Source organism: Mauremys reevesii, linkage group 22 (genome assembly GCF_016161935.1).
Source record: "Mauremys reevesii isolate NIE-2019 linkage group 22, ASM1616193v1, whole genome shotgun sequence".
Classification (NCBI taxonomy): Eukaryota; Metazoa; Chordata; order Testudines; family Geoemydidae; genus Mauremys; species Mauremys reevesii.
Window position 1 is genome coordinate 10,376,188 of NC_052644.1, and position 13,329 is coordinate 10,389,516.

At 47.2% G+C, this 13,329-nt stretch overlaps 2 protein-coding genes across 2 annotated transcripts in view; both read right to left on the reverse strand.

Moving 5' to 3' along the window:
* The window catches only part of LOC120388840 (butyrophilin subfamily 2 member A1-like), a 171,794-nt gene that overhangs the window by 74,562 nt on the left and 83,903 nt on the right, over positions 1-13,329 (reverse strand). The gene's annotated exons all lie outside the window — the stretch shown is intronic.
* LOC120388158 (butyrophilin subfamily 1 member A1-like) lies at positions 9,724-12,840 on the reverse strand. Its single transcript, XM_039509781.1, has 4 exons — positions 12,773-12,840; positions 12,584-12,604; positions 10,808-10,834; positions 9,724-10,390 (listed from the first exon to the last, which is right to left on the reverse strand). Exons 1-4 carry the CDS (start codon positions 12,831-12,833, stop codon positions 9,855-9,857), a joined length of 645 nt encoding a protein of 214 aa, XP_039365715.1. The 5' UTR covers positions 12,834-12,840; the 3' UTR covers positions 9,724-9,854.

Here is a 13,329-nt window from a genome sequence, read left to right on the forward strand (position 1 = left end):
GACTGGGCTATCAGCTAAGAGTGACAAAAAATAATTATTCACCCTTTTTGTAACTGTTGTTTGAGATGTGTTGCTCATATCTCTTCCAGTTAGTGTGTGTGCATGCTGTGTGCACGGATGTCAGAAACTTTTCCCTAGCAGCTACCCGTCGGGCCGGCCATGGAGCCCCCTGGAGTGGAGCCAATATGGTGCTCTATATACGACTCTGCTGGCCCGACCTCCCTTCGGTTCCTTCTTGCCAGCAACTCCGACAGAGGGGAAGGTGTGTGTGTGTGTGGGGGGGGGGAATGGAATAGATATGAGCAACACATCTAGAAGAACAACAGTTACAAAAAGGGTGAATAACCATTTTTTCTTCTTTGAGTGCTTGCTCATATCAATTCCAGTTAGGTGACTCCCAAGTCTTACCTCGGAGGTGGGGTCGGAATCAAGGTATTGAAGATTGAAGAACCACTCTGCCAAAGGCCACATCGTCCCGAGATTGGTGGACGATGGCGTAGTGTGACGTAAAGGTGTGCACTGAAGACCATGTGGCAGCCCTGCAGCTCTCCTCAAGAGGTATGTGGGCCAGGAAGGCTGTCGACAAGGCCTGCTTTCTCATGGAGTGAACTGTAATGGCAGGCACAGGAACCTTCACCAAGTCATAACAAGCGCGAATACACGCTGTGATCCGGGAGGAGATCCACTGGGAAGAGACTGGGAAACCTTTCATCCGCTCTGCTAAAGTGACGAACTACGGGGTGTTTTTGTGGAACAGCTTTGTTCGGTCTATATAGAAGGCGAGCGTCCTTCTAACATCCAGCAAATGCTGCCGCTGTTCATGAGGGCTGGCATGAAGTTCTCAGTAGAAAACTGGCAGAAAAATGTTCTGGCTCACATGAAAGCGGGACACGACTTTAGGAAGAAAGGCCAGGAGACGTCTAAGCTGCACCTTGTCTTTATGAAAAATTGTTTATGGAGGCTCAGACGTGAGGGCCCGCAGCTCAGACATGCATAGTGTGAAGGTGATGGCCACCAAAAAAGCAACCTTCCAAGGGAGGTAGAGGAGTGAATAGGAAGTTAATGGCTGGAAAGGAGCACCCATGAGGCGAGAAAGGACTAAATTAAGGTCCCAGACAAGAACAGGGGGCTTCATCGGGGGATGAATCGTCTTCAAACCTTTCGGGAAACGTCCCATGATGGGGTGTGCAAACACTGAGGGCCCAGAAACACCAGGATGAAAAGCCAATATAGCCACGAGATAGACCCTGAGAGAACCGAATGCCAGGCGCTCATCTTTCACGTGCAGGAGATAATCCAGGATACATGGGATTGAAGCCTGGAGCAGGAGTACGTGCCTTTGGGCACACCATATAGAAAATCATTTCCATTTTGCTATCTAAGTGGCCCTGGTAGATGGCTTACGGTTCTCCAGAAGCACCTGCCTCACCGGGTCCGAACAAGCAAGCTCTGCTTGGTTCAACCATGGAACTTCCAGGCCATGAGGCAGAGCTACTGAAGATCCAAGTGAAGGAGGTGGCCGTGATTCTGCAAGATGAGGTTGGGAGGGAGAGGTAGATATACCGGGGACTGGACCATTAAGGTGGGTTACCAACACTGGAAAGGCCAAGTGGAGCCACCAGTATGATGTTCGCCCTGTCCCTGCGAACCTTGAGAAGCACCTTGTGGATGAGTGGAAATGGTGGGAAGGCATATAACAGTTGACCAGACCATGTAATAAGGAACACATCTGCGATCGAGCCTATGCTGTGACCCCAGAAGGAGCAGAAGGTTGGACACTTCCTTTTGGCTTGTGTGGTGAACAGGTTGGTTTGGGGAAATCCCCAAATACGGAAGATTGAGTGGCTGATGTCAGGACGAATCGACCACTCGGGCATAAGTAACTGTCTGTTCAAGCTGTCCACCAATATGTTCTGGATGCCCAGCAGGTATGAAGCTCGGAGAAGGATGGAGTGGGCTAGACAAAATTCCCACAGTCGGAGGGCTTTCTGACAGAGAGGAGATGATCAGGTTCCACCTTGCCTGTTTATATAAAACATGGCCATGGTATTGTCCATCAGCACCACTACACAGTGATCCTGTAAGCGGGACAGAAATGCTTGGCATGCAAGGAGGACCGCCCTGAGCTCTTTGATGTTGATATGCAGAGCCAGTTCCTCTACTTGTCACAAGCCTTGAGTTGTCAGGCTTCTGAGATGTGCTCCCCAGCCCAGCGCAGACATGTCCATTACCAGAGTCAAGGTGGGCTGGGGAGGGTGGAAAGGAACCCCGGCACCCCCCATGTGGCGGACGAGCCTCCATCGTAGGGAATCGAGGGTATGCCTTGGACTGGTCAGCACCTTGTCCAGACTGTCACAGCCCGGGCAATACATGGACGCGAGCCACACTTACAGAGGCCTGAGTCACAATCTGGCATGCTGCGCCACATAGGTACAGGATGCCATGTGGCCCAGCAGCCTGAAGCACTGCCTCACCATGGTGGTGGGAAAGCTGCAAAGGCCGCTGATTATCTGTGAGCGGGCCAGACGTCGTGCCTCTGGGAGGAAGGTTCTTGCTTGATTGGCATCGAGGACTGCCCTAATGAACTCTATTCTTTGAGTTGGGATGAGGACGGATTTGCTGACATTGAGAATGATGCCTAAGCATTCGAGTGTCTCTCTCACCATTTGCACCTGTGATTTCACCTGCTGATGAAAGCAGCCTCAGAGGAGCCAGTCATCCAGATAAGGGTAGACATGCACGTGATGGTGGCGAAGGAAGGCTGCCATGACCGCCATGCATTTGGTGAAGATGTGGGGCGCCATGCATAGACTGAATGGGAGAGCTGTAAATTGATAATGTACCTTGTTTACCATGAAGCAGAGGAACCGTCTGTGAGATGGGGTGATAGATATGTGAAAATAGGCATCCTTCATATTGAGGGGGGTGTACCAGTCCCCCGAATCCAGAGAAGGGATGATTGTGCTCAAGGAGACCATGCAGAACTTCAGGCTGATGATGAACTAGTTGAGTTCCCTCAGGTCCAGAATTGGGCTTAGGCCTCCCTTTGCTTTGAGGAAGAGGAAGTAACAGGAGTAGAAACCCTTGCCTTTGGGCTCCTGGGGCACCTTCTCCACTGCTCCTACAGCGAGGAGGGTTTGAACCCCCGGGATGAGAAGTTGTTCATGAGAGGGGTCCCTGAAGAGAGATGGGCAAGGGGGATGGGAGGGTGAGGAGGAGCAGAAGTGGATAGAATATCTTCTACTGTGTGGAGCACCCACTGGTCCGAAGTAATAAGGTAGAAGTGGGATAAATGGTTCAGGGAGGGAAGATAACTGGCCGGGTTGTGGACTGGTAATCCGTCCTCATGTGCACCTTCAAAAGGGGTGCTTAGGGCCCAGAGGGGGCTTGGACTGTCCCTGGCCCTGCCCATGAGGAGGGAGCGATGGCCTACGCTGACTATATCTATTCCTTCTGCAGGAGAAGTCCTACCTGGGTCTAGCAGGAAAAGATTGCTGCTGGGTGGTCTGTGTTTGAAAGGCTTCCTTTGGTTCACCATGGTATGCATGCCGAGGGACTTAATGGTATTATGGGGGTCCTTCAGGCTATGCAGTCTAGAGTTTGTCTGCTCAGAAAACAGGCCCTGGTTGTCGAGTTGTTTGCTGAATTTCCGGGGGGAGACCCAAGAATTGGAGCCAGGCATTGTATTTCATCATGATACCTGATGCCAGGATACACGCTGCCGAGTCCACGGCATCCAAAGAACCCTGGAGGGAAGTTCGGGCTACGATTCTGTCCTTCTCAGAGGTAGCCCTCAGTTCAGCCTTTGACTTGGATGGGAGAAGCTCTTTGAACTTTTGAATTGCAGACCATGAGTTGTAACTGTACCTGTTCAGGATTGCAAGCTGGTTAGCGATCCAGAGAGAAAGGTTCCTTGTTGAATAAGCCTTTCTCCCAAACAAATCAAGGCATTTAGCATCTCTTGATTTGGGTGCGGGCCCTTGCTGACTCTGTCTCCCTTTTTCATTCACTGCCTCCACAACACGGAGGGGTGTGGGTGAAAAGATACTCATACCTTTTAGTAGGGACAAAGTACTTTTTTTCGGCCCCTTTGGCTGTAGTGAGAACAGAGGTAGGTGTTTGCCAAATAGTCTTGTCATTAGACTATTTTCATGGGTAAGGCCACCTGAGAGGGACCCTCAGGTGCCAGGATGTCCACCACAGGGTACTCGTCCTCTACCACCTCCTCCACCTGGAGGTTAATATTTAGGGCTACCCTTCGGAGGAGTTCCTGCAGGGCCCTGTAGTCCATGAGTGGTGGACTGGATGTGGAGGTACCCGCAACTGCCTCATCAGGAGATGATGAGGAAGATGCCACCGGCAGGACCAGTTCCATGACAGCCTCCTGATCCTCTGGGACTGATTCCTCCTGAATGCCAGGTGTAGCCTCCACTGGGGGTGGGGTTGGATCCAGGTTCTGCGATGGATCCTGAGGTGGGCAGCTGATGGTTGCCTTGGGGAGTTGAGACCCCAAACGGGATGGTGGGGGAACACTGTGGGGGCATCCAAGGGGTCCAGAATTGCTACTGGGGTTGCCAGTGGGGCACTGAAGACTTCCTGGCCCTGATCTGGGCACTTCCAATGCCCCCGATGCTCTGCCTTACCTGAATTTGAGTGAGACGGCCGAAGAGGGGCGGTGTGGGACTGCCCCACAGAGGCCTCCTACTCCTCGAATGGATGGAATGAGTGTTGTGGGGAATAACGATAACCGGATGGTATCTGGCAGTGCCGCTGCGAGGAATGGCGGCGAGATGTGGAGCGGTGCTGGGAGGTCGATTGGCACCACAAAGTGGGGCTTTGCCTTGGTAGAGAGCAGTGACGTGATGTGCAGAGTGGAGAGCAGATGCCACCTGTGCCAAAGCGAGGACCGGTGTCCGGAGCAGAATCTGGAATGGTGTTGCAAACGGGACTGTACCATGCTGGGGAGCAGCGCTAGGAGTCAGAGCAGTGTTGCGACTCTGAGCAGCATGGAGATCCTGGTCGGGGGGCAGACAGCCCAAACATAGCCAGTTTGTCTCTGGAAGGTGCTAGGCCTCGGGTTAGTGTAGGCCTCGAGACTGGAGACTTGGACACCTTCATTTCGATAAGCCCCCTAGCAGTCTCAAAAGAATCCAGTGTGGAGGGTAGTGTGATCTCCTCCACCTGCAGCCACGGGAACTCCAGGCTTCCTGGGGAAGGCAAGCCCGTGAAGGTTGAGCCTGACTGAAGGGTCTATTGGCTGTAGGCCCATGCTCCGCACCGTGCCCTGCCAAGGCTGCAGTTTCCATATTAGGCCATTGTGAAGCCTTGTCCTTGGCCTGCTTCTTGCGGGCAGCTGGCTAGTGGAAGTGGTGCCAAAGGGAATGCTTCTGGGCCCCGGGAGACCTCCGACCCTTGGGAAGGTGTGCCAAGTCATTTTTCAGTGCTGCGGACTGCACTGCTGGAGGAGTGCTCTGCACCGAGGTGCTCGAGGCCAGGTCCTGCTGTGGACAGAGGGCAGACTCCATGAGGACTTGTTTTACATGAATCTCCCTCTCCTTTCCAGTGTGATGTTTGAAGGCCTTTCAGATTTTGCTCTTGTCCACCTAATGGGCTTCTCCCAGACACCTGAGACAGGAGTCATGGGGGTTACCCACGGACACCGGTTTGGCACAGAAACTATAGGATTTGAAGCCCTGGGATGGGATGCCCCAGAGCACTGCGGGGCACTCATTGAAGGGGAAAAAAACCCCAACCACTAAAGACTACAAATAACAACTAGAAGAGAAAAATTAACTAACAGTGGGTAACTATAAACAAAGATAAGCAGAAGAGCTAGGGATTAGTGGAGCACTTGCGAGCAAGCGAACACTGTTCCAACAACCATCACTGGCATAAGAAGGAACTGAAGGGGGATTGGGCTGGCAGGGTCATTTATAGAGTGCCATATCGGCGCCATCCCAGGGGGCTCCACAGTAGGCCCGATGGGTAGCTGCTAGGGAAAAATTTCTGACAGCTGTGCACGCAGCACATGTACTCACCTAACTGGAATTGATATGAGCAAGCACTCAAAAAAGAACAGTCATGGCCCATACTCAGGACTTCTCCCTTGGCCAAGGAATGGTTGTCTCCAGATGTAGGTGCTGCTCGTGCATCCTACTGGGGTCTCAGCATGTCATTCCCAAAGATTTCCACCACAGTGCCAGGAGGGGAAGGAGTTGCTGTGCTCGACCCACATGACAATACGCTGGCACAGGTGTTGTTTGTCTGGATTCCCTGCACCTACACGGGAAGGGACAGAAACCTAAATCATAGAACCATAGAAGATTAGAGTTGGAACAGACCTCAGGAGGTCATCTAGTCAAATCTCCTGCTCAAAGCAGGACCACAGCAACTAAATCATCCCAGCCAGGGCTTTGTCAAGCCTGACTTTAAAAACCTCTGAAGATAGAGATTCCACCACCTTCCTAGGTAACCCATTCCAGTGCTTCACCACCCCCCTAGTGAAATAGTGTTTCCTAATATCCAACCTAGACCTCCTCCACTGCAACTTAAGACCATTGCTTCTTGTTCTGTCATCTGCCACTACTGATAACAGACTAGCTCCATCCTCTGTGGAACCTCCTTTTAGGTAGTTGAAAGCAGCTATCAAATCCCCTCTCACTCTTCTCTTCTGCAGACTCAATAACCCCAGTTCCCTCAGCCTCTCCTCATAAATCATGTGCCCCAGCTCCCTAATAATTTTTGTTGCTCTCCACTGGACTGTCTCCAATTTGTCCACATCCTTTCTGTAGTGGGGGGAGCAAAACAATACTCTAGATGTGGCCTCACTGGTGTCGACTAAAGGGGAATAATCACTTCCCTCAATCTGCTAGCAATGTTCCTCCTAATACAGCCCAATATGCTGTCGGCCTTCTTGGCAGCGAGGGCACACTGCTGACTCACATCCAGCTTTTTGTCCACTGAAATCCCCAGGTCCTTTTCTGCAGAACTGCTGCTTAGCCAGCTATGGTAGCTGACTTTTTGAAAATAGGATGTGTACAATTCCCTGGGCCACTTCCCCATAGCAGTCCCCACTCAATATCTCCTTCATCGTTACCTCAGGGCCTCCTTCCTTACACCTGATACGGATTGGTACTGCTTTGTTCCTCCAACAGCGCGGCTCCCTCCTATAGCTCCTGACATCCACACCTCACTGACTAACTGGGAGGCTTTTAACTAGTTCTAGCCAGCCCTTGATTGGCTTCTGGTGTTCCAATCTATCTAGCTATCTCCGCTGTCTTCTTGAAGGATCTTAATTGGACCCAGGTGTCTTGATTAACCTGGAGCAACTGCCATTTGGTTACCATGGTACCAGGGATTTGTTTAGCCTGGGGCTAACATACCTGTTCCTCACTACTTTACTGTAGCCATCTGACCTTGCCCCATCACACTACCCAATAATATGGATGTCAAGGGGGTGGCTGTGTCACTGTTATTTAGGGTAACCCAGACTGTCCCCTACTGCCCTGGCTCACAAAGCCCTACCCTGAGTAAATTCACAGCTTCTCTATCAGTTTGAGAATATTTACGTTCTACAGAGGTAAGAGATGTAGAAGCAAAGGCAATAGGCCTGCCATTCTGGTCTTCCGGCACATGTGAAATCACTGCTCCTCTCCATACGGGGAAGTGTTATAAGCTGACTATACAGGCAAAGAGGCACTGTAGTGTGGACCCCTTCAAATCATACAAACTTCTTAGTCCCATCCCATGCAGTGTGTGGGCCAACACCATTCTTATTCCAATGGTTCACATGATTTCATTTATAAAATCAGAAACACTCTGCAATCACCAGTGATTTTGGCAAGAGGTAATGTTGGAGAATTTCCATAATCTCAGCAAATGCTTTGCCTGCTGGTTCAACAGAAACTGTCAGGCTACACAGCAGGTTATAGGTTTTAGTCCCCATTATACCCGGTAAAATTGATACCTTTTGCTCAACACTGATGCCATTAGCTACCACACTCTGTTCCACTCTCACCACAGCTGAGCAGAGGGCTGACCCACTTGGGGCACCTTAGAGACTAACAAATTTATTTGGGCATAAGCTTTTGTGGGCTAAAACCCACTTTATCAGATGCCTGGAGTGGAAAATACAGTCATAGGTATATATACACAGTACATTAAAAGATGGGAGTCGCCTTACCAAGTGGGGGGTCAGTGCTAACAAGACAGTTCAATTAAAGTAGGCAATTCTCAATAGTACAATACCAAGAGAGGAAAAAAATCACTGTTGTAGTGGTAATGAGGGTGGCCCATTTCAAATAGTTGACAAGAAGGTGTGAGTAACCGTGAACCCCCACTTCGTAAGGCAACTACCATTTTTTCATGTACTGTGTAGATATACCTACGATTGTATTTTCCCAGGCATCTGATGAAGTGGTTTTAGCCCTTGAAAGCTTATGCCCAAATAAATTTGTTAGTCTCTAAGGAGCCAGAAGGACTCTTCATTGTTTTTCCTGACACAGACTAACACGGCTACCACTCTGAAATTTCTCAGACAAGTCAATTTTCCTGAAACAGCCAGACTTTTACAAAGCTTTTAGGGGTTTTTGTTTGTTTTTCCTAGAATGATTAGTTTTCTCACAGTCCAAGTGGTTGCAGTTGCCTTTTCATCTAGGACTCTGCAGTTATTCTCTGTTCCACTGTACTCTGGGATTGGGCTTCCCTCCTTGTTACCAATCATTGTGTCGTCTGCTCCTTACAAAGCTAAAACAATATGAAGAAACAACATAGGCTCCAAATATTCCAAATAAACATATGTATTCAAATAAATGAGTTTTCTAAATATACACAAGTATGCATGGCCTAGGTACATACATATTACTGTGCTGACTGGTTTCTGGCAGCTTCCAACTCATAGACTATGGTGAACACTAACAGAGGGCCCACAGACTATTTAAAGGGATATTACTCTATTTCAACAAACCACACAACTGCTAAATAAAAATATTTTGTTTTTAAAAGGCTTTTGGTCAGTATCATTGTTCAAAGTTTCGTGAAAGGAATATGAAGCAGGCCCCCACTCTGAGATGGGACTGAAGGGTGGTAAGTGGATGGTATATAACCAAGTTACTATAGTCAGATCCCCATCTAAGAGTTGAAGACTCATGAGATTCCATCCTGAGACCGGTGAGAGCAAGAGGCCTCAGCATGGGATCTCTCAGAGGGACTAGAAAGAGGTCAGAGGTTCAACTGCCTTGTAACTATGACAGTAAGTCCTGCGTGGCGGTGTAGAGGGATGGGGGGTATTTTATTTTCCCTTACCTCGCTGTGTGGCTACACAGGCCAGTCAAAAGCACTAAATTAGTGATGTTATAAGCGTGGTGATGTTGTGTCAAGACAAAAATGAACGTGTGCTGGGTTGGATGGTTTTTTACCCATTAATATCCACCCAGCAGTTCCCTCTGTGACAGTTATTGTCAGATTTTTAAGGAGCTCTTCCTGCTGGGTAAATGGCAGCTGAGCTCTTGGAAATCTTGAAAGCCTAAATGTGGGTGCTGATTTCTCTTGAAGATCTGCAACACAACTATCCTTTCCTTAACAGCCTAGTCAAATAACAGTATTTGTCAGAAGTAACAAACAAAATCATTTGTTGCTCAAAGCAAGTAATTAAGATGGCAGCTCACAAAGTACAGAGTAAAATACACAGTTCAAATTTTATTGGCAACAAACTCGATGGTACAGAGTCATAAAATGAATAGCAGTGCTGTTTCACAGCTGACACCACAGACAACACAGAGGCAAAATGTAATTCAAATTAATTGGTGAGAAACTTGATTTCAAAGATAGTCAGATAAATGAGTCATAGTGGCATTTTAAGATCCTTCATCTTCTCTTATAGAACAAATTCTCATTGTTGTTTCTTTGTGTGAATTTTTAAAGAATGGATAAACCTCTCCTGAGAATGAACAATCATTAAATGTGAACAACACAGACCCATCAGTTACATTGAAAAAGGTCACCTGGCTATCTTGGTAACTAAGGTAAACTTCAATTTTATTGGGCTTTTTCTGCACCATGACCCGGGTCCATGGATCTGTTTTTGCCCAATAATCTCTCCCACTGAAACCCAGAATCCAGAATCCCTCTTTAGGACATAAGGAAAGTTTTCCTTTTCTCTGTATTGATATTCTGGCCACTCCCAGGTCCCAGTCAGTGCTGCTCCCGACATCCACCTGCCAGTAGTGCTTTTCAGAGGAGAATCCTTCCAAGCCCAACACACACACAGTTGAATCGAACCTCTCTGGAGTTGATGGAACATTTTGAGGTTGGGCTTCATGTTTCAAACTCTTCTTAGCCCCAGAAATGGAAAGGTTGGGGTGGGCTGTGTCTGGATTAAGAGTGATGTTATCTGCAAAGAGATATTTGGATTTAAGAAAACCTTGTCTAATGCCAGTATAAACTGGAACATGGGAGATATGGTTTGTGGGCCAATTCTTGCTGTCCTTACTCAGGCAAAATATCTACCGATAATGGGTTTTGTTCTATTCTGACAATTTTGTTACACTGTAATAGTTCAGAGATGTGATATTTGATTGAACTTTACACAGAAATGGAGGGATCCTGAAATGTTTCTTATTGATACTCAAATATATAGTGCCAGATTTTGATATAAGTTACATCGGTTGAAAGAACAGAACGAGTAAGGCCTGAGAGGAAATGGAGTAAAGCCCCAGGTGTCATCTCTGTGAGAGCAATATGTTCTGCTTCTATTTTTTAAAGTATGAATATAATGTCAAATTACCAGGAGAGATGTGTATTCTGTTACCTGTTTCCTTGTGAGTCCTTCTCCACTCTGAAATGAAAGTGAGAAATAACAGACATTGAATTCAAAGAGGGATCTACTGCCAATTTTCCTGCTTTTGGCAGCAGAAATGTCCCAGGCTGAGGATAACTGAGGATCAAGGTGAGTGATCCAGTATCTTTTATTGGACTAACTTCACCCACTGTGTCTCTTTAATATCCCGGGATATGACGACACAGCAGATAATTGAGGATGTCAGATGCAATACAGAGCAATTTACTTGGGCAGAAATGAGAAAGTAAAGCACACTGTACACACATACTGTGGTTATTGTACTGTTTTGACCCCATATGTGGCTCTCATGGAATCACCAATTCTATCCTTCACTCACTCCTCAGTCGCAAGCGGAGACAGCAGATCACCAGACAATATATGTGGTGATGCTGGCAGTGGGGAACTGCATAGTCTCTATCTGGAGCTGCTGTCTTCCCTGCTATGAGAGAGATGAAAATGGGCTTCAGCAGCCAGAGAGATGGGAGAGGAATATAAGAGAGCCCAGCTCCCTCCCAATAACCAAGAGCGGAGGGTGTTTAAGGGTGGTGAGGGAGGAGAGTGGATGAGACAGAAAAAATATCATTGCACAAAGATAACTAAAGTAATCAGATGTTTGTGTGATAAAGTTGTATCTGTACTTACTGATATTTCAAATGAGTGCCACCTTTCAAAGTCAAATTGACTCAGACCTGCCAGCTCTGTGGGATTTCAGATAGCCTCTGATTTGCCAGGTCTATGGGATTTCCCCATAATCCATAGGTTTTTAGATGTTTCTATAGGGTAACCCCACTCTGACTGGCTGCCTACCCTCCTTTGCATTGCATCAGAGCTGCTCACATACTGAGAGACAGACTCTTATCTCAGCAAATGAAGCAGCCTTCTCTCTCCTTAGCTCCCTGTACAAAAAGGTGGGAGTGCTCCTCAATCCCTTTCATGTTAGTGCTTGCTGGGAAGGCACCAATCCATGTTAGCTCTGCTACTGCTACTCATCTCCCCTGTCTAGCTCCACCAAGCCCCTAGGCCAAGAGTTGTAGTGAAGAGATTCATGAAATGGGGATGTGCTCTCAGGCCTGACCAGGATGATAAGGGCTGGAGAGTCTCTGATACCCTTCAGCCTGGCAGCAGTGAGTGTCCTGCCCTCCCCAGACCTCAATGGGTGTGGAGAAAAGAGAATTAACAGATATACCAAAACTCAGCAAAACCCTTTTCAGCTGCTGTTAAAATGAAAGCCTTTTTAGTACTTTACATTTCAAATGCTTTAACTGTTTTTCCTTCTGTTCTTTATCTTTAATAAAAGGTCAAAAGGATTTTAAATGGTGGCTTTGCCAAGGTACACCAAACCCCACACCTTGTTTAACAGGTTAATGTATCGTGACTGTGTTTTGTTGGCCTAGTGATTCCAGCTGAATTAATACAACAGGTGAAATTCATTTCTAGTCAGAGAACAAGCACTAGGCCTCTGCAGGACAGGTTATACACTATGACCTATTTTGAAGGGTTAGGTGGAACTGAAGTGACACATAGCCCATAGCATAGGGAAGACTTTCACTCAATAGGAGCAGGAATAAGTCTGTAGCATAGATCAGTCTATCCTTGCAAATTGTATCAAAATCGTACTCTAACAATAACAACAATAATCCTTCAGTTTCCGTATGTCTAACTGTGAGAAGTTCATTTCGATTTCCATCTCTTTTCCAGCATAGAACTGAATTAACTTTTACATTTGAAGAATCAACGCACACTTACTCAGTTCTACTTCTTGTACATCTGCAAAGAAAATAAGATTGTCTTCATTTACACACCTTGTGAATTTCATTTGGGTTAGATAACAGATATTAAAAGCTTCTAATCTCTAAAATTTCTAATCAGACACCCCTCACCAAGTCTGTTGCAAAAGAATTGCAATGAGACTCATCTCCCTACCATAAAACTCACCCATAAAACCTGTCACTGCAGTAGAGGAAAGCACTGTCACCGCTTTAGAGATGTTACACATTCCTGTTTCTGCAGTTCTAACACATTCCATGAAATGAAATAAAAGATTAATGGGAAAAATATTTTTGTTCCTATACTTTTAACAGTGAGACTTTCACAGTTTATTATATATATTTTGCCACGTTAGTCAGTTAAATAGAATTATACTGTGGAGGAACCAATTCAAAGTTACTTTTTTCTACCTGTATTATTGTCTCTTATTGCAGGTGTGTGTGTGTGTGTGTGTGTGTGTGTGTGTGTGTGTGTGTGTGAAGAGTTTCTAATCTAAAACACCTGACATATTCCACTGTTACACATTCCCAATTTCTGTCCTGTACAAGGGTTTCTGCCTGGTTCGACCCTCTCCAGGTGGCGGGGAGCCACATTGGCTCACTACACACAGCTGATATTAAGGGGAATGAGTCTGGCCAGTGGTAACTGGAACAAGCACAGTAAGCCCAGGCACTGGGTCATGGTGGGGCAACAATGAGTCAAGTACTCAGGTCCTCGGGCAGGGC

Excerpts from the sequence above, each read along its gene's own strand:
- LOC120388158 (XM_039509781.1), bottom strand. The coding sequence starts at position 12,833 with ATGTGTAACATCTCTAAAGCGGTGACAGTGCTTTCCTCTACTGCAGTG. Across the intron at positions 12,605-12,772 it reads TGCAGTGACAGGTTTTATGG|ATGTACAAGAAGTAGAACTG; the intron begins GTGAGTTTTATG and ends TTTTCTTTGCAG. Across the intron at positions 10,835-12,583 it reads TGTACAAGAAGTAGAACTGA|AGTGGAGAAGGACTCACAAG; the intron begins GTAAGTGTGCGT and ends CTTTCATTTCAG.